This window comes from Jaculus jaculus, chromosome 2 (genome assembly GCF_020740685.1).
Source record: "Jaculus jaculus isolate mJacJac1 chromosome 2, mJacJac1.mat.Y.cur, whole genome shotgun sequence".
Lineage (NCBI taxonomy): Eukaryota > Metazoa > Chordata > Mammalia > Rodentia > Dipodidae > Jaculus > Jaculus jaculus.
Window position 1 is genome coordinate 20,732,296 of NC_059103.1, and position 25,863 is coordinate 20,758,158.

Below are 25,863 nucleotides of genomic sequence, written 5' to 3' on the forward strand. Positions count from 1 at the left end.
GTACAGCATATCTGCAGCATGCATGAGGCCCTGGTCCATCCCAGACCTGCACATCACCACCCATCTGGAGACCTCTTCCTGGCCCCGTAAGCCTGCCCTTCACTTTCCAGTCTAACCAGAACCTCCCTCCAACTGTTTCTTGTACTCATCCCATTCCAAGATCATCTCAAGCTCCTTATCCCTCAGTGCTTAGGCATTCCCTTATGCTTTGTTTTTCCTGTGAACCAGATTGTCTCTTTTGCTCCCAGGGTGGCGGCTGGGCTACATGACCTCTGTCTCCCCTTACATAAGTGTGGTTGTATGTTAGGCTCCCTCCAACACACTATAAGGGAAAACATTAATGTCTTTTCTAAGCCAAGGCTTTTACCTTCTATCTTCTTTCAAGATTTTCTCCTTGGTTTTTCTCTACCATATATAAACTGTATAGCTGAATGTAGTTTTCTGGTATTTCTCTGGGTTAATGTTCTCTGAGCTCCTCTGTCACTGGGTGCCTGTCACTAATCTTAGAAAGCCCTCAGACTTATTCAAGCATTTTTCTATTATTTCTTCTCCCCCGCCTCCCACCCCCCGTTGGTTTTTTCAGGTTTCACTCTAGCTCAGGCTGACATGGAATTCACTGTGCATTCTCAGGGTGGCCCTGAGCTCACAGTGATCCTCCTACCTCTGCCTCCCAAATGCTGTGACTAAAGGCAGGTGTCACCACATCCGGCTCTGTTCTTTCTTCTCATATTCTCATTACACCTTTTGAAATTGTCCCACACTTCAATGTTCTGTTCCCCCTTTTCCTCTCATTCTCATTTCTTTTTGCTTCTTAGTTGGGGAGTGGGATCCTCTACAAACATCTTCAAACTTGCTGATTCTTTCATTGGCCATATCTAACCTACTGAAGAAGCCAAGTCCATTGTGGTAGCTCGAATAGGTGATCCCCAATATATTCAGGATTTTATTAAAGTTTGTAATTTTAGATTTGTAGCCACCTGGCAGAAGGAGGTACCACTGTGGGTGGATTCTAGGATCCAGCCCTAAGATGTGGGAGTAGACTTGGAATTTCAACCTATAGATAGGCAAAGTGCCCGAGTTTTGCCAGGAGTTGGAGGAATGCGCCTGCTTATGGTATTGGTGGTGGCTTTCTCTCTCGGCATGGACCTGTGAAAGTGGGCTACCTTCTGCCACTATGGAACATCCCATGGACCTGTAAGCTTCAATAAATAACCCACCCTCTATAACTGTGCCTAATTTGGAAGTTCATCCCAGAGACCAGAGGCTGTCATAAAGGGCATTCTGTCTGTGAAGTGATTTTGGTTTCCAGCATGTCTGAGTCTTTCTCACAGTTTTCATTGCCTGATCAGATCACTCCTCTCTTCTTGCATGTTGTCTGCTTTCTTCTATTAGAGCTCTGCACATGTTAGTCATACCTCTTTGCAATCCTGTGCCTGCTCATTCCAGGCTGCCATACCCCAGTGTGGCTCTGCTGCTTGTCCTGTTGCTCAGCCTGTTTCTTTCTGCCTGTGCATACCCTGTAATCTTTGTGTAAAACAGTGCCAGGCCCCAGGGGATGGTGGACCGAGAGAAGCAACTCTAGGCCATGATCACTGAAGGGCCATTCCCCCGGCAGAGAGTGCAGCTATGCTTGACCGCAGCTGCTGCCCACATGTGATCTAGGGTTATGCACTTCTTCGGCTTGTTCTAATTTGCTTCCCACAAATCCTTTACAGCAAAGCCTAAAGGTTCTATCACTGCCTCTATATCTGAACAGCACAGCCAGGCTAGAGAACCACACTGAATTTAAGGTAATCCTTCTAGGAATCCAGTCTGCAACCTCTATCAGAGCCTCAATGCTACTGGACAGTCTTTTCAGATAGATGTCCAAATTCCCAAGATTTTTCCAAAACCTCAGGAGGTCTCACCCACTTCACTCTGACAAACACTTCCCACTACACGGTGACCACTGAGCTTTGTGATACATCTCACTTGTACCCTCTCTCTGTAGTCTGCTTCTCATATATGTCCCTTTTCTTGTCTGTTTCCCATCTGACTCCCTTAAAGACCTATTCCTGCCTCCTTTGGGATCCTATTCCATCAGCCATCATTTTTACTTTTTTCTGGACTCTTCCTCCTCCCTGCCACTGCCATGGCCTATTGACATGACCACCTTAATCTCTTGAGTAAATCTACACAGTGCTTTTTTAGCCCCAAGTCTGAGAACATTCACCTTTTGCTCCCTCTTCATCTCTGAGCACTTGTCTTCTGCCTGAATCTTCTCAACATTCTGCTGATCTAGTCACCAAATGCTCCCTCCACAGGGAAAAAAAAAAAAAAAAAAAAAAAAAAAAGCCAGCTCCACATACACTCATTCCATGTAATCAAGGTATATCAGACTGCAGGATTTAATACTTGGATCCATACATCTTAAACTGTGTGTTCAACTCATACCTCAGCCTCTTTTGTGGTATTCTGATACCTCCAAGGGTAACCTATCCTGGCTCAGGGAGATGTACATGAGTGCCCTGGCCCCAGCACTTTCCACGGAAAGTACCTATCTCCATGGCTTGCAACATCCCCAGCCCCCTAGCTGAGCAGCATCTCCCCGACCCCCACACCTACTGTCAAAATATTTTTTAAAATCTCAGAAATTTCAAAGCCACATCCTAGACCCCATAGTTTCTTCACATTGATGTTAAAAATCCCTGCTCCTCTGGCAGCTTCCACCTACATTTCTGAGCACTTTTGACATGTCAGCAATATATCTGCTAAAGGTTCTCCATTCAAAATACCTAGTTCTATATAATCTTACTCATGTCACAAAGGTTCAGTAAAGGTTCAGAGGACTCTATGTAAATACAGACAGGATCAACAACTATGCAGAGCTGACAGGCCCTCAATGCTTACTGTCCTCTAGACTGCCTCCACTGGCGGGACAAGCAGTTGTAGCATGAAGAAAATAACAAGAGGACACATTTTTTTATACGTCCTGAACAACTTCATTTTAAGAGAACTAAACTCCATCTTATTTGTTTAAGAGAATAAAACTCTATCCTTATTTATTTAAAGAGAATTAAACTCATTCCCTCCTAAAACATAGGCAATGTAAATTTCATTTTACAAAATTGGTTCATATCATGAAATTCTTTCTTTTCTTCAATGTACTAAACTCAGCTTTAAAGAAAAGCTGAGGGCTGGGACTGTGGTTCAATGGCAAAGTGCCTGGCTAGCACCACAAAAACCAAGACAATAATAATAATATTAATAAAAACAGCAAGTACATTTAGTTACAGCCTAGCATGAAGAAAAAAATTATGCAAGTTTTTTGGTTTAGTGAATCAGACTCATACCACCTTTAAGTTGTTTTGATCTACAATCCAGAAAGCCACAGCTCTGGAAGTATCTCAGAGATGGGCTAATTTCGAGCAAAGTGTAAGGAGGCTTCAGCTTGGCCTCCTGCAGCCAGAAGCATTCAGCACTGGTATTCCGCTGCTGCTGAGGCTCAGCTTTCGGCCGGCCGGCAGGGAAGAGGTGGAGTGCCATCATCTGCCTTGGCTCAAAGGATGGCTCAAAGGAGGGCAAATGAATCATTTAAGGCTGAGATTAAACTCAGAGTAGTCATTTTTCTTTATATTGTTTGGAATTAAAAACATATTAAATTGATCCATTATGAAAATTCTATTCTCTATATTGTGTGTTTCAGACCATGTCTATATCTTAAGGCTATGAAACAATTTTTGTGATTGTAATAACAAAACAAATTATTGACTTTAACTTAAGAAAATTGTTGTGTGAATGACTAAATGCTCAACTGAAACAAAACAAATCTCTCTTTAAATTGCATCATACCCAACTTGCTCATTTTCACAGGTTAATGAACTTTATGTGGCTATGTTAAATTTGAGCTTTTTTTTTATTTCTACTTTTTATGCCTTTATTTTGGGGTTATGAACAAGTGTTCCTAATGCAGTTCAGCAAATATACCACTCTGAGTAAACATCCAGTCAGTGTGAGCCAGCAACATTATTGCAATGCAAAAACAAAACAAAACAAAAAAACCACCTATTGCATATCAGCACCAATGACAAGGTTAACAGAAATCTAGATATTTGTCTGAAAAACTCTAAGTTTAATTTCAAAGCCTAACTTCTTCAGTTTGCTCTGGCTTTGAGGTTAGTTAGTTTAGAATATCAATTAAAATCTCAAACCATTTATCTTTGATGCCAACACAGTTATAACTCAAATAAGTCAGTATTTATTAAGGGTTTACTATGTATAAAATACAGAGAACGACACAGAAGACAAATGTACCACTGACAAATTCCATCTTTGGATTAGAATCTCCTTAGAGGTAGCTGTTGCTAATCACCCACCCACCTATCTACCCCCCAAAATCCAACAGGTAGGCACTCACCTGCTTAGTAAAGGTAGTATGTCAGCTGTTTCTCCCATAGGGTTTATAATGATAGTAGTTTGGTGGTAGTAGCAGTGGGGAGATGGAAACCTACATCTTGGATTTTATCTCAGCACTCAAATTTATGCATGGTTTTCTAGGAAGGATGAATGCTCTCTCATGCTGTGTTCAACCTGTCATACCAGTTCAGCAGTCTGCACAGATGTGCAAAATCATTATGCCCCAAACAAAATGTAATATTCAACACTAGAGAGAATGATGATCTGACCATACTGTCTTTTATATCAAAGACAAATACTAATCTGCAAGGCTCTCTTTAGGGAGTGACAATTTAAGACGTTGTAATATACCTTGCATGGATTCTCCCAATGGTTAACTGAGGAACAAAAGCAGGCAAGGATGAGTTGGTGCAAGTTACTGGAGCTCAAACGGAGTAGAGAGATGTGGGCTAGCTATAGTGAAGGGATGGTTCAGATGAATCAACACACTGTGGATGTTGGCAGGAAGTTTCTCACTGTGAGGGAAGGGAGTTAAAATATGGAGAAAGGAAACTGGAAAAAGCACTGTAAATGAATTGAAAGTGTGTTTGATCTTATGATGTTCAACATACATACATATAAAAATAGACTTAAATGAGTATATGCATACACCCATTTGTCCACCCAAATATGTATGTATCTATCCATCCATCCATCTATCCCCTCTCTCTGTCTACAGGGGACTGAAATACAGTACCTCAATAGTGATGACTGTCCCACTCGAAAAACCTGACTTTTAAATACCATTCTTTGATGACAGGTATTCAGGCAGATTTAGAGCTAAGAGAAAGAAAGTATAAGATGGGCCTCATATACCATTTTGTGTAAAAGAAAAAACTTCAGAATGACGGGTTCATGGTGATAGGACACAGCTTAAGGGGACAAAGAAGAGTCAACATGAGCAGCAATCAAGTATCATAACAGATTACAAAACTCCCAGAATAGGGGCTGGAGAGACGGCTTAACAATTAAGGCATTTGCCTGAAAAGCCAAGGGATCCCAGTTTGACTCTCCAGGACCCATGTAAGCCAGATGTACAAGGAGGCACAGACATTTGGAGTTTGTTTTTAGTGCTGGAGGCCCTAGTGCCCATTCTCTCTCTGTGTGCCTCTTTCTCTCTCCCTCCTCCCTCTCTCTCGAGTAAATATATAAAATATATTTTTAAAAAATTCCCAGAATAAAGAAAAAACCACACACAATGGAAGCACAACACTAAGTGCTCATTGCCTTTTGTATGCCATCACATTCTTTTTTTTTAAAATTTGTGTATGTATATGTTATGTATGTGTATGTGGAGAGAGGCACATGCACAGCATAACACACATGTGAAGATCTGACATTCCTGGGGCATCGGCCCTCTTCCATCTTGTATGAGACAGTCTCTCTTGTTACTGTCTGTTGCTGGAAAGGTCAGACTAGCTGGCACACAAGCTTCAGGACTCTTCTGACTCTACCTTCCATTGCTGTGAGCATGTCAGGATTGCAAATCATGCATCATTTTGAAATCAGGCTTTACTTGGGTATTTGGGATTCAAACCCCAATAGGTAGGCTTGCAAAGGACATCTTTAACCAGTGAACCATCTCCTTAGCCTCTTCTCCCATCCCATTCTTTATCTTATAAAAGTACTTAGTTCATCCTGAAAAGTATTTCTAGTTTTAATTCTTACAAAAGATAATGCTGGACTGGAGAGGTGGCTTAGTGGATAAGGCACTTGTCTGCAAAGCAAAGGACCCAGGTTTGAATTCCCAGGACCCACATAAGCCAGATGTACAAGGCGGCACATGCATCTAGAGTTCATTTGCTGCGGCTGGAGACCCTGGTGCAGATCCCCTCTCTCCTCCTCTTTCTTGCTATCAAATAAATAAATTTATTTAATTTAATTTTAAAAAGATAATATTTACCACCTTCACAGGCTACAAAGTATTTTCACATAAATCGTCATTATATATCCTTTGATCTCCATGTTTAGCTTCTGGTAAGTTACTGTGTGCACTGCATGGGATATAGAAATAAGCAAGGCACAACTCTTGCCTATAAGGCATGTAAAACCTTGTTGGTGACAGAGACAAGTAACCAAACCATTGTTAAGGGTTGACTCATGTCTTCAACCAGAATTTACTTAGTAGCTACAGTAGCACCAAAAACACCAGGATAAAGAGAAAATCCGAGTCAAGGAGTTGACATTCTGGTAGAAAGGGCTGAAGAACATTTTTGTACAGGTGTGTGGTTACGTAGCCCTATACGCTTAGACAGATGAAGTAAGCCCTCCTGGTGAGCAGTGAGAGGAAGGGCAGAAAGAGACCTAAGCAAAGATGCTACTGATAGAGATCAGGATACGGTAGAAGAACATAAATACCGACCTGCAATACACAATTAAAGATGAGAAAATGCAGTCTCAGAACCTCTCTATGCCCCATTTCAGCCTGAAGAAGCTAGACTGAGTCACTGTCCATCTCCTAAAGGATTTTGGAAACTTAACTCTTGAAGGGGGAATGTTGCAGGCAGGCTTAAAGGTCATTGAAAGAATGATTTTACCTCCTGTTTCCCTGGTAACATTACAAAGTAAGAGTCTATTCCTCCAGATTGGCTGAACAAAGATCTCTGGTCTTGAGAGCCTGTCAATCACTCTCACCTGATCAAGAGACCACACCTCACTTATAGTCATGCTAATGAGGTGAGAGGAATTGTTATCTCCTTAATCAGATAATGCACTTAAACTGCAGAGGTCCTTTCCAAGGTGCAGTTGCTGGCAGATCCTCACTGACTGAGCCTGCCTGCTTTTCTGAGTTCTAACTCAAAAAGAAAATCTAACTTTTCCTTTTTTCTCCCCTTTCTTTCTCTTCAATGGATGCCAGCTGAAATCCTAAGAATGACTGTCTTCACACTCTGAGGTTTTTATTCTCAGCTCCAAGCTCCTGATTGGCCATCCCCCTCTCTCTTTCTTATAGGAAACAATCTTATTCTTGAGACTCTTTTTCTATATTTTCTTTTTGTTGTTGTTTTTTGAGGTAGGGTTTCACTGTAGCCCAGGCTGACCTGGAATTCACTATGTAGTCTCAGGCTGGACTTGAACTCAGGGTGATCCTCCCACCTCTGCCTCCCAAGTGCTGGAATTAAAGGTGTGTGCCACCATGCCTTATATTTCCTTTAAGGTTGACTTTTCTCCACCTCACCTCCTTGTCTTCATTCCTAAATTCTTCTTTGGTTTGCCACACAAATTCAAATTCAATAGTCCATGTGAGTCCAGCCCATCTGACCGAAAGGCCCCATTACTCTCAAAGTGCCGCAACACTACTGCATGCCATTAGAGAATTAAGTGTCTGAAGGACAATTCCAGGAGGGAGCTACCCTACTGTGTCTGTACTTCCTAAGTATGACTCTGGGTGGGCTGTGGAGAAAAAAAAAAACAACTAAAAGGCTAAAGGTATGGCTTCTGCAGGCAATAGTTTTTTCATTGTTTGGGTGAGAAATTACGACAGCCCCAGTTATTATAAGGTTCAGGAGTGACCAAGACCACAAAGAACACTCTGGGGCAAAGATGGAAGCTTTTTTTTATTCAGCAAAAACAAGAGCTGCCAGGACTGACTCTCAAGAGCGAGCACAGTCAACTTTGAGATTACAGATAGTGCACTATATAGAGCGCTTCAGTTGGGGGAAGGTGAGGAAGGGAAGGAACTCCTTTGTTCTTTACATTAGCCATAGGGTGAGACCAGAAGTGACCAGGTAGGAGATAAGGGGGCAGGAAACTTAGACCTGGGGCACTGTTAGGCAAGAAAGAGACAATGGCTGGGTGGCTCCTTGAGGAATGTGGATGCCCACATCCAGATGTCTTTGTCGCCCTCCTGCTGTAGCTCCATTCTGTCCTGACCTAACAGTCATAAAGCATGGCCTCAGGACACTGCTGGGAGGGAGGACGGGAGGTGATGCATGTTGAGAGGGTCTGAAACTCATGTTACCACAGGGAGAAGTAGGGTTCTCATCGAGGAACTGAGGATAGTCACTCATCCCCAAAAGAGGTTCAGCACGTGGGTTCTCATGGTGAAGACACCAAGAGGAAGCCCAGGGAATGGGGCTGCTCAAGGGGAGTTGAGTGGATACTGGTATGTTTTCCAACTCTTACAGAAGGCTGATAGGGGAGAGGAAAGAGCAAGCAGCCCCAGCCAGGAGGCCAAAGAGCAAAGCCCCTGCAGTGGAGCAGGATGGAGAGAAAGCCTCCAAGACCTCCTTGATGCTGGCTATGACCAGAGTGAGGACGTGAGAACTGGGCTCAGGTAACGGGAACCACATGTGCAGGCTATTCAGGGAATACATTGTTACTTTTTCTACTTGAAGATGACATTTTCGATTTGCTTATTTTTTTTTTTCTTTTAAAGATACTACCTCCCATCAAGTAAGTTACTACCAATAATGGGACTGGTAACATAAACTGTCTTTGTACTCTCAAAGACCTAAACACCAAGATTTTCTTTTTTTAAAATGACATCAATAAACATCTGTGTGAATCTAAATGAATCAGTTTACATCATTAACAGTAAGAGAAAATGTTTTAATACAAGGGATCTTTTTCACTTATTCTTAAAATAAGAATCTTGTGAACTAGATTTACTTCAAAAAAAATAGGATAAAAAATCACAGTTAGTTATAGATCTGGCTATAACTATTTGGGAAACTGAAAGCCTTCAAGGACATAAAGGGGCCAATGAACAAGTGCCTTAGAGATACCAACCTCCTTTGTTTCAGCATCCTATCTTCACAATTATCTAGGAGGTTATCACGGATGGAGCAAAGCATCATGTTTCCTCACCTAGGCTTAGCCATTCTTCAGGGACCCAGAACTCGAGCATGAGGTAGCAGTCTCCTAAAGGGACCTAGTCTTACTACATAGTCTAGTGAGCCACCTCAACAGGCCTGTTGTTCTGTCTGCAGCTTCAGCCCAGCCACTCAGAACTAACCCACAGACCAAAGCCAAGCTCACATAATGCCTAGCACCTTGTGATGGGGTGGGATGTAACAGGTTTTGAGCATCCAATGGTACAGGCTTCATACCACATGTCGTACATACAACACCTCAATTTTATAACCTCAGCAACACTGTGAGTGAGGCTGCCCAGGGCAGCTTTGGCAGAACACCAAAGGACAGCTATGTACTAGGGGAGGACAGAAAGCCAGGGAAAATTATGACAGGGGACATGGGAACAGAAATGAGCACCTCACCCTAGAGCATCTCTCCAGCTTAGAAGCAAGAATTTCAGTATATTTAACAACATATGTTGTGAATGTTGCCAGCATAGACATAATATTTCTTTCATATATATATATATATAATTTATGTTAAAATAGCAATGGCCCAGCTTTAAGACCTTAAGACCTAAGATCTTGGGTAGGACCTCATGCCTTTACCCACACATTTTCTGGGAATGTCAAAGAAGACTAATGACTGTTTATAATAAAGATATTCTGACTTATATCCTTGTGATCATTAACTGTAATCTTGTCAGATATCTCTCATGTAGACCCATTGTTTTCCTAACAACCCTTTTAAGATAACAACTTCAAAACCCTAAAAAATTTTAAAAAGCTTCTCAGGTTTCTGTGGGTGACAGTGTCTCTGCCATCACTGATATCGCAGTGGCCCAGCCTCTAGCCTAGGGAGCCTGAGTCCACAGCTCCCTCCACAAGCTGCCTTAACACAAGTAGCACTTTAACTATAATTTACTAAACTTTGTAACTGAAGTCTGTGTTCATCAGCCATCACTCATATACCCTAGCTTGTTTGCACTTTTCCTGTGGACTTCTGAAAATACTGGTAAGAAATTCAAGGGCACACCACCAGGATACCCCTGTTGTTTAAAGAGGCATGTCTGATATAAGTGACTTACCCTGGAACAGCTTTTGTGTTTTAACTCTTAACAGAATTCAACAAACTTCCATCTGATAACAATGTCTCAAAATGAAAACAAACAGTTCCAATTTTGATGATGTATCAATCAGCTTAGAAATTAGTCTTTCAAAAAGGTCTGATGTGACCAAGGACGTAAGAGGGAAACCAGCAAGTGAAGAGCTCACTTGAGGAAGCAATACGGAGCCACACCACAAAGCCTTAAGACCACTGACCAGTCTCACAGACTGCTTCCTCTAAGGCTACCACACTGTGGGGTCAGCCAGCGCAGCTTCGAATAAAGTCAAATTAACCAAATTAACTCAGATCCTTAGGGGAAGGAAATATAATTATTCAGTAAACGAAAGAGACACAATGTCAGAAGCTTGAGAACATGGCAACCAGGATAAAGTGGCTCCCATGTTCCTGATAAAACGGTACGCCACTGTGAAAATGTGCCAAGGGTCCTCCACACAAAAGCTGCAGGCACTGGGACCCAGTGGAAAGATGCTTGACTGGGGCTTTCTTCTCCCTGGTGGCTCTCCAGGGATGGTCACCCCAATGAAGCGGTCCAGTGCCTGGCTGTGAGCAGTGCAGTGGCTTCTCTATCACAGGAGGGAAGGGGCAGTAGAGGACAGGCAGAGGAGAAACACAGCAGAGAAAAACAGCAGAGCCCAGTGGGCTTTGGCAGGAATCAGTAAAAAACACAGGGTCCTTCCTTCTAGCTGACTGGTGGTGGCTCAAACATGTTTCCAGTGAAGTCTGATTCTGAATCCATTTCATGTGTATGACCTGTTAATGAAACATGGTGTCCATGAAGGGACCCAATGTGCATAAGGACAAGGTGCATGTCTAACACAGAGACCTACCCTGGTCTGACACTCACAGGAATCCCTTAGCCAAGACAGATGGCAGGCACTTGGGAGACAGGAAATGTTCATCACCTCAGTAAGAGCACGCCACCCACCCTCACATGCTGCATTCTAGGAAACACAAGGGGTTTGGAAAATTGGCCTTGTTCAGACCAGTGGCAGGAGACCTTTCAAACCATGTCACCAGAAAAGACTTAGACAGCTGGCAGAAGAAATACTTAACTTTGAAAGAAAATGTGGTAAGTAAGCAATATCACAAGCTCCTAATGGTTTTTATGGCTTAGGGGTAAAGAACCAAGGAGTTCAAAAAATAAAGACAACTATCAAAGTGCCTACCTGCTTCTTGACTAAGCTTCTCTGTAAAGAATTCAGGTTGCAGAGACTGTAGTTTTAGTGCTTAGGCATAAGAAAATAGTATTAAGTATATTATTCCTTAACATATACCCAATAAATGGTAAGCCCTTTTTAAGTGGAAAAAAAAGCATCTAAATAGCATGATTTCTATATAGAATACCTGTTTTATAAGCAAATTACTATTTAAAGGAATTAAAAGGCAAAACCAATGTTTATCTGCAGATATTTGCAATGAGTTTAGACAGTACAACATCTCAACTGATATGGTCAAGATTGCTTTTTCAATATTTGGCTTTTTCACAATTTTCCTGAAGTTCATGTGTGCTTACCCTACAGACAAAGACATATAACTTTGTGCTGTATACTACCACAATGTGCTGGGCACCAGGGACACCAGCATGGATACTGCATAGCGCGAGCAGCTGGCTATGTCTTGTCTCCATGCTACTGGAGGATGTCATGGTTGTCTTGTCTGATAGCTAATCCTTTCCTGATGAGGCTTTGAAATACTATGATTTGTTAATACTAATAATAGTTGCCAGAAAAAGGCATTCCAAGTCTGTTTATCTATGCAGACTGGCTGCAATATTGTATTCTATAACATGCAACTCTTTTGTGAGCAGAAAACGCTTATTAAATTTGAAAATACATTACTCAAGAAGGAAGCTATTAGAAAAATAAAGGGGTGCTCTGATGGCATGCAATCACAAAAAGAGAGAAAAGTAAGCTATTCTAATGTTTTAATAAAGATCAAGAGAACTCTTAAAATATTAATAAGCGGTCCCTTTTTAAAACAAGAAAGCTATTTTCCAAAACTGCCTTGATATTTCAAGTTGGGGAGTATGTCACAGCTGATTCTGTTCTGTTCTATTGTCTGAAAATGCCTCTGCAACAATCCAGATAACGAGAAGTGGCTCTAATTCCCATAATGGCACATGTCACCTGTCTCTCTGTCGAGACATCTGAAAGCATCTTTTTATTAGAAACACAAATCAATATGCCCGAGGGATTACAATAACTGCTGGAAGCAATTTGTATTATCATTTCATCCTTGATGTTCTTGCTCTGAGCAACTTATTATTATGAACGGTGTGAAAATGGCAACCTGTCACGATTGATTTTTCTTAACCTCCTATAAGAATTTTTCCCTCTTAAATGTAATCAAGTATCATCTTATTAAATACATGTAAGGCTAGGTTTTATAAAGCAGTCCATTACTCAAGTTGTATTCCTTGTAATTTAAACTTTCACCAAATATCATTGTAAAATTGCTTAGTAATAAAAACTTTTTTTGAAACAAAAAAGAAAAACCAACCTTTGAACAAATCAAAAAAACTTCCAACTCTGAGTAGAGCCCATATACTCAAGCACTATGATGAAGGAAAACATTCAGATCATGAACTTCTTGCCTTTAGATAAAACATGACCCATTTAAAAATCTAGTAATCCTCTGAAATAAGTACAGGACTATATTTTCCAGTTATATAAAACAATCAAATTAGATTTCAAGAACCAATTCTAAGAACTCGGGAAGAGCAAATCAAAGTTAGACAAATTAGTCAGTTACCACATTTAATAAGTAGAGCAGAGATCCTCAATCTCCAGAGGGTATCAGAAACCCACAGAGGGTCATGCTACCCTCTGTTTTACTCATGAAATCTGGGGGTGCAAGAGTTTACACTTCAAGGTCACATATAGTGACGGGGTTAGTGTAGGCAGCCATGTTGCTTGGTATTACCAAACCAGGGGATATAGTTTATAGCCCAGCCACCTAGAGCCGCTGGCAGCCAATGTTACAGAAGGAAGGGAGTTGGGTCAGCAGCTATGAAAAGTTCTTTATTTTAATTCTAAGGAAACAATGTATTTAGGGATGAAATGGCATAGCACCCATAACCACAGAGAAGAGGAGACAACTGAGGAGTGTGCAGGCCAAACCCTGGGTCTCAGGGGTCATATGATTCTCCCAGTTTTCATATGCTTTAAGTTTGTCAGAACATTTTGTTTTGTTTTTCAAGCTGCTAGAAAAGAACAAGGTGTCCAAAACAAAGAGAAAAAGGAGGACTGGCTAAAAAACATTGGGGAAGTTACCTAAAGCAGATGAAAAGTTTAAAAATAATTTTATGAAGATACCAATGCGCCTGGTTGATAACTAACATCCACCTATTTGGCTCTGTAGAATATGTAAAAGGGCCATCCAGCCTGAGTGGGAAAGACTGCACCCTCTGATCTGAGCCCAGAGAGAAAGAGAGCCAAAACCATATATACTTCAAGCAATAGCTACTTGGTAGCACAATGACCTCCCCTACTTATTCTCAACTAACTACTCTATCAATCAATGTGTTCTGCTTAGGATAGACATAAGAATTGAGTGTCCACAGTATTTTTGTGCTCAAGAGGAATTAAAAACCTTAAGTACATTATCAGCTTTCATGTCAAAATGTTTATGCATTGTGTACACTAGTCTTCCTTGAGTCTAAAAGCTATCGGACACTGGGATCAGTTTTCCAAAAGTAATGTCTCACGAACACCAAACTACCATTTCTAGTCCTTCTATAGAGACAAATATCACATGCTCGTTTTCATTCAACTTCCTTTGAATAAATAACATTTGTTTTGTCCACTGTAGCATGCTTAAAGTCCTCCTCTGAATTTTATTTCTATAAAGTCATATTGAATACTTGGAAAAATTTTCATTACATATGTAAATACATGTAACTTACTTATCTCTTGGATTGTTCCTCAATTTATAAAAATATTTAGCCGGGTGTGGTGGCGCACGCCTTTAATCCCAGTACTCGGGAGGCAGAGGTAGGAGGATTCCATGAGTTCAAGGCCACCCTGAGATGACAGAGTTAATTCCAGGTCAGCCTGGACCAGAGTGAGACCCTACCTTGAAAAACCAAAATAATAATAATAATAATAATAATAATAATAATAACAACAACAACATTTTTATTACTTATTTTGACAGAGAAAGAGGGGGAAAGAAAGAGAGAGAATGGACATGCCAGGGCCTCCGGCCACTGCAAATGAACTCCAGACATGTGCACCCTCTTGTGTATCTGGCTAACATGGGTCCTGGGGAATCAAACCCAGGTCCTTTGGCTTTGCAGGCAAACACCTTAACCACTAAGCCATCCTTCCAGCCCTATAAAAATATTTGACTATCAAGCCTGGCAGATATCATTTAAAGAGACTGTCAGCAGCTTTGAATGGCAACCTTGAGTGTTGCAAAGAGTTGCACCTCTTCCACTCGTCCACCCTCTTTCAAGAGCTACTGTGTGGACATGCAAACTCAGATGTGTCAAGATTGAGAGAAGTGTCCACAGTATGCTAAGAGTTCCAAGATTTCAGCTGGCACTGCCATGATTCTGGTTGGAAAAGGAAAGGATATAATACCAATTAGGCTATAGTGTGTAGCCAGTGCCAAAGAGCCTATCCAGTCTGTTAAGACCATAAGGACAGGGCAAGAATGCAAATGAAATCCTATGCAACTCCTGGTGAGGTCCTTGTGAACCCCAAGGAAATAAAGGCTCCTTTTAAAAGCCAGGAAACAGAGCAAGCACAAACATCTCCCCCCCCCCCCCGCCACACACACACACAAGTGGGGGAGAGGAAAGGATGAAGAGAGAAAGGAAAAAGGATGGTTGCTGAGACTTTCTAGGCTACATGGTGGTGGGTGGCACAGGGTACAGTATCTTGCCCAAACTAATCACTAAATATTCCTTAGCAGAAACATATACTGGGTTAAGACACAATGACAACGTAAACATTTTTTTTTTCATGGAAAAGCACTAAGAACTATTGAGCACGTTCCAGGTGATGTGCATAAACTTATTCTCAATCACATGTGAGTACTATCCCCATTTCACAGGTGTAGAAATTAGGATTCAGAATTAAGCCATATGCCTAAGGATGGTGTCAAAGCCTGGGTCTCTATTCAGACAGTGGAACTCAAGTGCCAGAATTCTTAACCACGACTGCAAACTTATTTGAACCAAAACCCATTATAAGGGCACAGGGAGCCAAAAGTAGCAAATGTGCAAAGAAGAAAAGCGATGAAAGGAGGCTGAAGAAGGTCATATTAAAAAGCAGCTTTTAAGATTTTAAACTTAGTGCTTACAATTTTATTCTCAAACATCATCTTACACATAAAAGAAAAAATGAGGAAGCCCCTGAATTTTTATGTGCATTAGAATAATCAATCTGCCTACATGGGAAAAGAAATCACCATATTTCCTTGAAATAATGTATAAATATGAACATAATTTTGTATTTATCTTAATGAATTGTTTAAAAATATTTTTAATTTTTTTTACAAAGTTACTTAGATATATGTGCTACTGAAATTATAATAAAGTTGCAATATAAATCTAAAGTAAGTAGTTTCCTGGGCTGGAGAGATGGCTTAATGGTTAAGTGCTTGCCTGTGAAGCCTAAGGACCCTGGTTTGAGGCTCTATTCCCCAGGACCCACATTAGCCAGATGCACAAGGGGGCGCACATGTGTGGAGTTTGTTTGCAGTGGCTGAAGGCCCTCACACGCCCATTCTCTCTCTTTCTATCTGCCTCTTTCTTTATCTCTCTCAAATAAATAAATAAATAAATAAAGATGGATAAAATATTTTAAAAAAAGAAATAAGTTTCCCATTATCACAACTAGAATTTATACTGAAATTATAGTATCATAATACATACACAACTGTTCTGAATTTTATTCTTATAAAACTAACAACACTTGGAAAGATTCCATTTCATTTTGCACATTTATACAGTCCATTTCTCTCTTGGATTCTGCGTGTCTATACATCCATCCCTCCATATGCAAATACAGACACAACAGGAACACTTGGAGACATGCACTTCAATGTGTGTAGGTAAGGGACTCTAGTAGTGTGCCCACTGACAAGCCAAGAGCAGAGGTACAATTCAGTATGGTACTACAGATGGGCTTATGCACAGGGCTCATGCTTTCCTTTTTTTGTTTTTGTTTTGTTTTGTGTGTTTAAGAATCTTGGCTATGTAGCCCAGGCAGGCCTTGAACAGCCTGCTAAGTGCTGGGATAACAGGTGTGAGCCACCATACCCAGCTTGCTTTACTAATTTTTGAAGAATTATTTTTTAAATAATAGTTAGCTGAAGCACCCATGTAAAAACATGAGTGTAGCCAGGTGCACACCTTTAATTCCAGCACTCAGGAGGCAGAGGTAGGAGGGTCGCCATGAGTTCGAGGTCACCCTGAGACTCCATAGTGAATTCCAGGTTAGCCTGGACTAGAGTGAAACCCTACCTTGAAAAACCAAAAAAAAAAAGATTGTGTGTGGGCTGGAGAAATGGGTTAGCAGCTAGGGCACTTGCCTGCAAAGCCTAAGGACCCAGGTTCAATTCCCCAGTACCCATGTAAGCCACATGTACAAGGTGGCACATGTATCTGGAGTTCATTTGCAGTGGCTAGAGGACCTGGTGCACTCATTCATTCTCTCTCTCTCTCTCTCTCTCTCTCTCTCTCTCTCTCTCTCTCTCCCTGCCTATTTCTCAAATAAATAAATTTTAAAAAGAAAAAATAATATTTAGCTGAAAAATGGATGTCAGTCACAGAAAGGTCTTTTGTCTTTTTCTTAAAAAAATATTTTTATTTATTTATTTATTTGACAGAGAAAGAGGGGGGAGAGAGAGAGAATGGGCACGCCAGGGCCTCCAGCCACTGAAAACAAACTCTAGACGCATGAGCCCCCTTGTGCATCTGGCTAATGTGGGTCCTGGGGAATTGAACCTGGGTCCTTTGGCTTTGCAGGTGAATGCCTTAACTGCTAAGCCATCCCTCCAGCCAATCTTTTTTTTTTTAGGGAGGGAGGGGGGGAGAGAGAGAGAGAGAGAGAGAGAGAGAGAGAATTGGCACATCAGTGCCTCAGCCACTGAAATTGAATTACAGATACTGGTGCCACCTAGTGGGAGGGCATGACCTTGTGCTTGCCTCACCTTTGTGCATCTGGCTTACATGGGATCTGGAGAGTCAAACATGGATTTTTAGGCTTCACAGGCAAGCGCCTTAACCACTAAGTCATCTCTCCAGCACCAGAAAGATCTTTTAAAGGGCTTACTTCATCTCTGCTTTGTAATACCATTCCCAGCAAAAGAAAATCTTTACTGTTAGTAACTCATAATGAGACATGGCTCCACATGACAGCTGTCTGTCCTATTTAGTTACACACTTTATATTTCAACTTAATAAGAAAAAAGTTAACAGGAAGGAAGTATAATGCAGAACAGTGTGATATCACCATGTAGTCAACTATATAGCAAATAGTAAGACTTCACACTAACTGTTGCAATTAACTTATAAACACATATTGATTGTGTAAGTAGTAATTTTAGGAATATAATCAAACAATCTGATTTTTCAATATGCTTCTTCTGAAATAACATAAATAAAACTGGTAACAATAACTATTATCAAGATAACTAGTATAAAACATTTAGATTCCTTTACTTACAAATGAACCATCAATATAATGAAAAAGAATGCAAGTTATAAAGTAAATTGTGGATGAGAATAAACTGTTTAATTCTTGCTCTAACAAGGTGAAGTTAAGGCATATAAAATGCCGATTAGGTTTATGGGAACATTGTTATATGAACACAGGGAACTTATCCCGACCACCAGCACCTAAGTATCTGTTTTCATATTACGTATGCTGCATGAATAGCTATTCAGCACTACACAGACTTTCTCACTGAAAGGAAAAAGCAAGTTCATTAAAGCAAGTCACTCCTTAGACTAGCCTACCTTATTTTTTGGATTGGATGTGTTCATTACACTTCGAGTCTCTTTTCCAGTATAAATGACAACACCTATTACAGTACCTGCAAAAACACGAAAGTGGTCCTTATAGAAATATTTGAAAACAGAGATAACACTTTCTAGTTAATCATCTTGATGGAGTTCTTATACATTTATTCACCACTCTTTCTGATTTTACTAGTTCAATTTACCTTGAACTACTAGTTACCTTGTTTTTTAAAAAGGACTTAGAAAAAAATAAATTGACTTGTTAAATAACACAAATTTACCTACAAGCAGGACTAGAAAAGGCACATGGAGTGAAACAGACTTCCATTACTGAATACTGAAATAGTGAGTTCACTGCTAAAATTACATCAAAGGTTGTGTTCCTAAATGACAAATGTACTGCTGGACCTGCTTAACCTCCAAACCAAGACAGAACCAGCCCTCAGCACAAATGCACTGTAGTGTCTACAAGACCAGAAGAGCCCCTCTGCTTATGTTCTGCTTAGTAATATCAAAAGAGTAAAAAGGCTGAAGTGCAAGTGGCTTGGTGAAGAACACTTGCCCTGCATGTGCTAGCTGGTAGTTCCATCCCTAGATTATTTAAAAAAAAAAAATTGATTTCACATCTAGAAGCTATTCATCTCCTTTATGGATGTCTCTGAATGTTTGGCTTTCCAGTTTTACATGTCAAGAAGATGAGATAATTTTAAATTTAAGAAGATGAGGGCTGGAGAGATGGCTTCGCGGTTAAGGTGCTTGCCTGCGAAGCCTATGGACTCAAGTTCAACTCTCCAGGTCCCACATAAGCCCGATGCACAGTGATGCAAGTGTGCAAAGTCACACATGTGCACAAAGGGACACATGCATCTGGAGTTCAACTGTAGTAGCTGCATGCTCTGGCATGCCTATTCTCTCACTTTCTCTCTCTTGCTCATATTTTTAAAAAAGCCTATCTGTTGGGCTTGCGAAAGAAAGAATGAGAGAAAGAAGGGTGGGGAGAAGGGAGGAAGGGAAGGAGAGAGGGAGGGAGAGAGAGAGGGAGGGAGGACGGGAGGAAGGAAGGAAGAAGAGAGAGATAAAAGAGAGAGGAAGAGAAGGGAAGGGGAGGGAGGGGAGAAAGGGAATGATGACCTGTAGGTTACAAAAGCTCAGGGTACTCATCTGACTGCTAAAATGAAAAAACGTGGAATCTCTTTGTACCGCAGCTATGCACCATTTATACGCCCAATTTTGTCCTTTTGTTTTTTAAGTTTTGACAGTAAGAAACACAAAACTAGACAATTTATATTTGTATGTGTGTGTACATATAAACACACACATCACATATTACTGAACTAAACAACTCAAACAAAATTAACTACAAAAATTATACAAAAACTCTTTGCTTGGAAGACTGTGACAGGATTATATTGAAGACTACATAGCAAGAGCCTATCCCCCAAAATCAAAACAAAACCAAACAAACAAAAGCCCCTAGTGTCGCCTTGATTTTAGCCTGCAAAACTTAGCCAAACACAAGCTAGGACAGTAAGGTAACCATAATGCACATTGATGGCTATGTTGTATTACGGAATCTGAGCTTCTCTCCAGCAGGCTTGGGAAGGGGCAGGATGGTGCTGCGTTCTTGCTAGCATGCAGAGGTTACAGGCCTTTCCATTTTATTCTGCACCACTGCAAGGTGAAGGCTGTGTTCACCCCAGTCTAGAAAGGCATGGTCAGCCCGCAAGGGGCAAGGCAAGGGTGTTCTCAACTGTGTAAGTGCTGTCATTCTGTATTATGATCCATACATACTTCCTACACTAGAGGACTGCATCTGGTATACAGAAAGCATTAAGTAACTGATGGAGTCATCCTATTAAAAAAAAAAACAAAACACAACAGTGCTTCAGTGTTAAAAGAATAAGGTATAATGTTAAATATGACCTGATCAGTACTTTCTCCCTATTTTGCCAATGTAATTTAATCAAAATGTAACATTGCCACTAATGTTGAATAATCACAATCCCATAAAAAGGGCAAATTGCAAAATTAATTTGTTTTTTAACATGAGCAGAACAAACAAGTCTTGAAGAAGCCTTCACAATGATTAATCATGCTTAAAACTCTTGTCCTAAAAGCCCAGGAAGATTATGAACAATGTGGATTCTAGCTGGCATAGCTTACAGTGCCCAAATTAAATGTGAGAAATGCAAGACTAACAAGAAACACAACATACATAACAAGCAGTTAACACAATCCCTGATGCTATGGTTGTGCAATCTATTAACATTTGCTAAAGGCTCTCATTGTAATCTCTCATTTGATTGTTGCTAAAAATGACTACTCAGTGTAATTAGCTTAAATGCACTATTTTTCTGAGTCTCATGCTTTTTAATCATTAAAATTGCTTGACCTAGTTCATTAATATGTGTGATATTCTCTGTTCTATTGGACAGAGGATTTGTACTTATGAACTGGTATAGGTTAAAACCTAGTAACTGTATAAAAAAGCAGAGGTAGTTGCCAGTTTTGAAATAGAGACATAAGCAGACAGCAAGGCATGACTTATTCTTATATTGCAGCATAAACAAAATATAAATCACAGAAAGCTCAAGATTTTCCAGTAATAAAATATTTAAAGGGAAGAATTATAAAACTTTTAGTGTAATATTAAGCTCTCCTTGGTTCCAACTTGGGAAACTTCTATATCAAAAAGACATCACTTCAGGAATGCCTTTGTTGTTGTTTTTTGGTTTTTGTTTTTCAAGGTAGGGTCTCACTTTAGGTCAGGCTGACCTGGAACTCTCTATATAGTCTCAGGGTGGCCTCGAACTCACAGTGATCCTCCTACCTCTGCCTCCCAAGTGCTGGGATTAAAGGCGTGCGCCACCACACCTGGCCAGGAATGCCTTTGCATGTTAAAACTGCTATCATAATGAATTTCCCAACAGGTAGGTATCATGTCATAAAAATCCCTAAGGACAATGTGATATAATATCCAAAATTAAATCTAAATTTTACCTCAATTTGTACCAAGAAAATATTTTAAGAGACTAGAAGCATTTTATTTTGAAAGCCAGTGATTATATGTGGTCCACATTGACAGGGTTCAGCTTAAATAGAATTAAAAATCAATGTAAAAAAATTCAGGTGCTGACTGTTCTAAACAGGGGATACAAGCATGACACGTTTACTAGACATCTACTCCTGCACTGGCTGACCTCTTAGGGATAAAGTCTGAAGATCACTATGAGGTCCATCCATATTACTTCAAATTTCAGATCCATCACACTTGCACCTGAGCAGGCCAGTTATTGATGTGTAAGCTACTGCATGGTCTCTGTTACCCTCTTCCGAGGAAAATGTTACATAAGACCCTATCAACTTCACATTAATATATCTATGTTTTAAGCATATAACACTCATATGCAAGCTAAGAATAAATGACATCCACTTTATTCTTTATATAAACATTTTACATGTATGACCACAAAATACAATTCAGAAAATTAAACTAACTACTCCATTTAATATTTTAAATATCAGTCTATTTCAATATTTTCAGTTGTTGCCTTTTAACCAGAGATAGCAGCATGTGGAATTTGCTCATTATCAAACAGTGCTCACAAGTACAGAATCATTTTAAATGATTTGCAGAAAACTACATATACATATGCAAAATATAAAGCCTTGTAACAAAATGATTAGTGGCTTTAAACTACTGTATGAAAAATATAGTCGAATGCTTGCTTCAAGTTTACAGAGAAAAAATGGGTGAAACGGTGTGTATTTATCACTTCATGAAAGACAAAGAGAGCTCTCAACCACAGGATTTGCCGTCCTTCAGTGATGCCACCAGAACCTGCTAGGTAAAGACAAACTGTCAGCACCACAGTCACCAGCCAGGTCCTGACTATAGTATACCAAGGACCCCGTCACAATCTGGCCTGATGGGGTGGTGAACAGGCAGCAGGGAGGATGGGATACCGTCACAGTGCTCCAGCAACAGGTGCACAGTGAGTGGAGAAGACAATGAACTGAGCCTTGACAAATCAACATCTACACCAAAGTCAGCAACTCAGTGAGAGACCCATGATGTCCACCTCTTCTGTCCATAAGAAACATTGGGAGATAGACTTTAAGTAAAAGCTGTTTCCACTTCTGAGTGGTGCCCATGATCCTGGGATGTAACCTCTTCTTAGCTATGTCTAATGTTCTTGGCACTGTTTGGCTGCTCCATCTACAAGGCCATTTATACGTAACACCATAGCTTTGTACAGCTGGTCCTTTGAGTGACTGCCTACTTGGACTTGGGCCTCTTTGCACTCAATGCTAATTCTTAATGACCCTTAACTAGAGCAGAAGTACATGAAGCTGTCAGTAGAAAAAGGCCAAATTTCACTTTGAAAGTTACTGTCATGACTACTAATCTTGCAAAACAAAATAAAGGTGAACAGCCAGCAGAACAAAATAAAAACCCAGCAAAAGAAAATATATAATCTAATTTTTTTCAGGATTAGTAAACTATAAGAAACTGCTATAAAAGTTTCCAAATGTTTCAAAAGTTTCTTGTGTTTAAATATTATACATTTTGTTGGATGACCCTATCAGGTGCTGGCTATATTTACATTAAGGTTATACTCTTATAACCTTATAATCTTCCCCTGCCTCAATCCACTATGAACCCTCCATTATGAACTGGTGTTCCCTGCAGAGCCAAAGGCTTAATGTCTATGTTTACCATAACGAATGAATCACTCTTGAAAGACCTCTTCAGTACACACGAGAGGGCCAAACCTGGAGGATCCCATTTGTAGATATGCGTTCTCCATCCTGACTCACAAGGTTTTGCCTTCCTTCTACTTTCTTGGCAACTCCATGTAAGGGTATCACCTGCTTTTTTTTTTTTTAATTTAATTTATTAGTTTTCTTTACAGTAAATACAGGCAGTTTGGTACCATTATTTAGGCTCCTCTGTGATCTACCCCCTCCCATTAGACCCTCCTTGTTAATGACAATGGGTCGTGCATTGCGGAGTTAGCCCCCAGTTATTGGTATGATAAATGTCTCTGCAAATCATGACCCAACATGTGACTGACATTCTTTCCGCCCCCTCTTCCACAAAATTTCCCTGAGCCATGTTGGGTTCATTTTTGGTCTGCTTCAGTGCTGAGGTGTTGGGGGCCTCTGAGGCTCTGGCTCTCTGATTTGGTAGGAGTTGATTTTTCTCTGCGTTGATCTCCTTCCCCTTTGTGCTGGTATCCAGTTCATAGGAAAACATCACCCTTGCTTATTTGGCCAGTTGTCCTTAGTTTCAGTTGGGCCCCTTTTGAGGTATGTTGGGGCAGCTTTAGGTCTTCTTAGGATCTAAAAATATGGAACGCTTCACGAATTTGCGTGTCATCCTTGCGCAGGGGCCATGCTAATCTTCTCTGTATTGTTCCAATTTTAGTATATGGGCTACCGAAGTGAGCACTATCACCTGCTTTTTTAAGGAGCCAGGGTCCCTCTCCTTTATTCTGTCACCTGCCACCTATGTGCCTGAGTCCCATTCATTCAGAACTCTATGACAAGGGAGGTAACCAGAGATATAGTTCAGTGGCAGAATATATGGCTATCATGAGTTAGTCCACGGGTTCACATCCTAACACTTTATTAAAAAGTAATAGAGGGGCTAGCCGGGAGTGGTGGCACACACCTTTAATCCCAGCAGAGGCAGAGGTAGGACTGCCGTGAGTTTGAGGTCACCCTAAGACTCCATAGTGAATTACAGGGCTAGATTGAGACCCTACCTTGAAAAACCAAAAGAAAGAAAGAAAGAAATGGGCTAGAGAAATGGTTTAATGATTAAGGTGCTTGCCTGCAAAGCCCAACAACCCCAGTTTGATTCCCCAGTACCCACATAGAGCCTAATGCATAAGGTGACACATGTTCTGGAGTTCATTTATTGCAATGGCTGGTGTACCCATTCTCTTTCTCCCTCTCTGTGCCTCTCAAATAAATAAATAGTTGGAAATAAATAAATAATTAAAAAAGAAATAGAAAGTGGTACCTTGAGTTCAAGAGAGATATAACTTTAAGGTACAAGATTATAAAGACTTCTCGATGTGTGACCAGTTAAAAAAATGACAAGAGGCTGGGCGTGGTGGTGCACACTTTTAACCCCAGCACTTGGGATGCAGAGGTAGGAGGATCACCATGAGTTCAAGACCACCCTGAGACTTCAGAGTGAATTCCAGGTCAGCCTGGGCTAGAGTGAGTCCCTACCTCAAAAACAAAACAAACAAAAAGGATGACAAGAACCCTCAGGTTACTCCTAGAAATGTAAGGCTTACAAACACTCCTTTTGAGATAAAGAAGTTTTTAAATTAATTGTGCTTTAAAAAATTGAAATTGGGCAACTGGAGATATGGCTCAGTGGTTAAGACAGTTGCCCACAAAACCTAATGATTCAGGTTTAATTCCCCAGTACCTATATAAAGCCAGATGCCCAAAGAGGCCCATGCATATGGAATTCGTTTGCAGCAGCTGGAGGCCCTGGCATGCCTCTATCTCTTTCTGCCTGCAAATAAATAAAAATATTAAGAAATTGAAATAAAAGAATTATATTTCTAAATGCTCAAACATAAGCTAATATAGCTCTGTGCCTGGCATATATCCTCTATCTCATGAGCACAGGCAACAGTGACACCACCTCAATGAATGGTTACCAGGCTTGCCAATACATGGTGGTTCATGGTGAAACCACCAGGGATGTGATAAAAGCCTGAGGGCAGACTAGGCTTCCCAGACTGCTATGAGCCTCCTCTCTGTGGTAACTGAAAAGACTCTTCCTACAGTCTCCAAAGTCCAGGACCCTATTATGCCCACCTCTAAGGTCTCTGCCTGAAGAATTATCCTTCTCTCTTTGCATTTAAAAAAACATCAAACACCTCATAGAACTGACCACCTATGAGAATTCTCATGTTTGCTTTCCAGCTTGTTTAAAAAATATAAGATACAATAAAACTGGATCCCCTTTCATTTTTCGGTGTGTGTGTGTTTCATTTAATTTAATTAAATTAATTTATTTGTTTTTAGAGGCTCACTCTACCTCAGGCTGCCCTGGAATTCATTACGTAGTCTCAGGTGGCCTCGAACTCATAGCAATCTTCTTACCTCTGCCTCCAGAGTGTTGGGATTAAAGGCATGCACCAACATGCCTGGCCCCTTTTGTATTTTATCTCTACAAAGTGACTATCTATGCTCCTTGGGATTCTGGTGCATACTTGGGTGCAGAGCAGGTCCCATTAAAACACAAATTGACAGATCTACCTTACTGTGTTCCCTGGGGCCAGGCATACTGGCAACTTATCCCTCTTTCTCAGGGCAAGGTGTCCTCTCAGAATCTGGGCTTCTCCTAGCTGTCTCTTCTGCCAAGAATGCCCATTCCCGCCACCCATCACACCTCACTCATACCTGCCCATTCCTTTAAAATTTTTTTTGTTCATTTATTTATTTATTTATTTGAGAGTGACAGAGAGAGAAAGAGGCAGATAGAGAGAAAGTGAGTGAGA

The 25,863-nt window shown here is 40.6% G+C and overlaps 1 protein-coding gene and 1 non-coding gene across 3 annotated transcripts in view; both read right to left on the reverse strand.

Moving 5' to 3' along the window:
• Nucleotides 1–25,863, reverse strand: part of Atp9b (ATPase phospholipid transporting 9B (putative)) — a 226,118-nt gene that overhangs the window by 97,054 nt on the left and 103,201 nt on the right. For both annotated transcript variants that reach the window (XM_004662637.2, XM_004662636.2), the window contains exon 11: nucleotides 18,326–18,402. In XM_004662637.2, coding sequence (XP_004662694.1) covers nucleotides 18,326–18,402 — 77 coding nt within the window. The remainder of the gene's footprint in view (nucleotides 1–18,325; nucleotides 18,403–25,863) is intronic.
• Nucleotides 23,677–23,783, reverse strand: LOC123458940. The gene has a single exon (XR_006635874.1). It is a non-coding gene; the product is annotated as a U6 spliceosomal RNA (small nuclear RNA).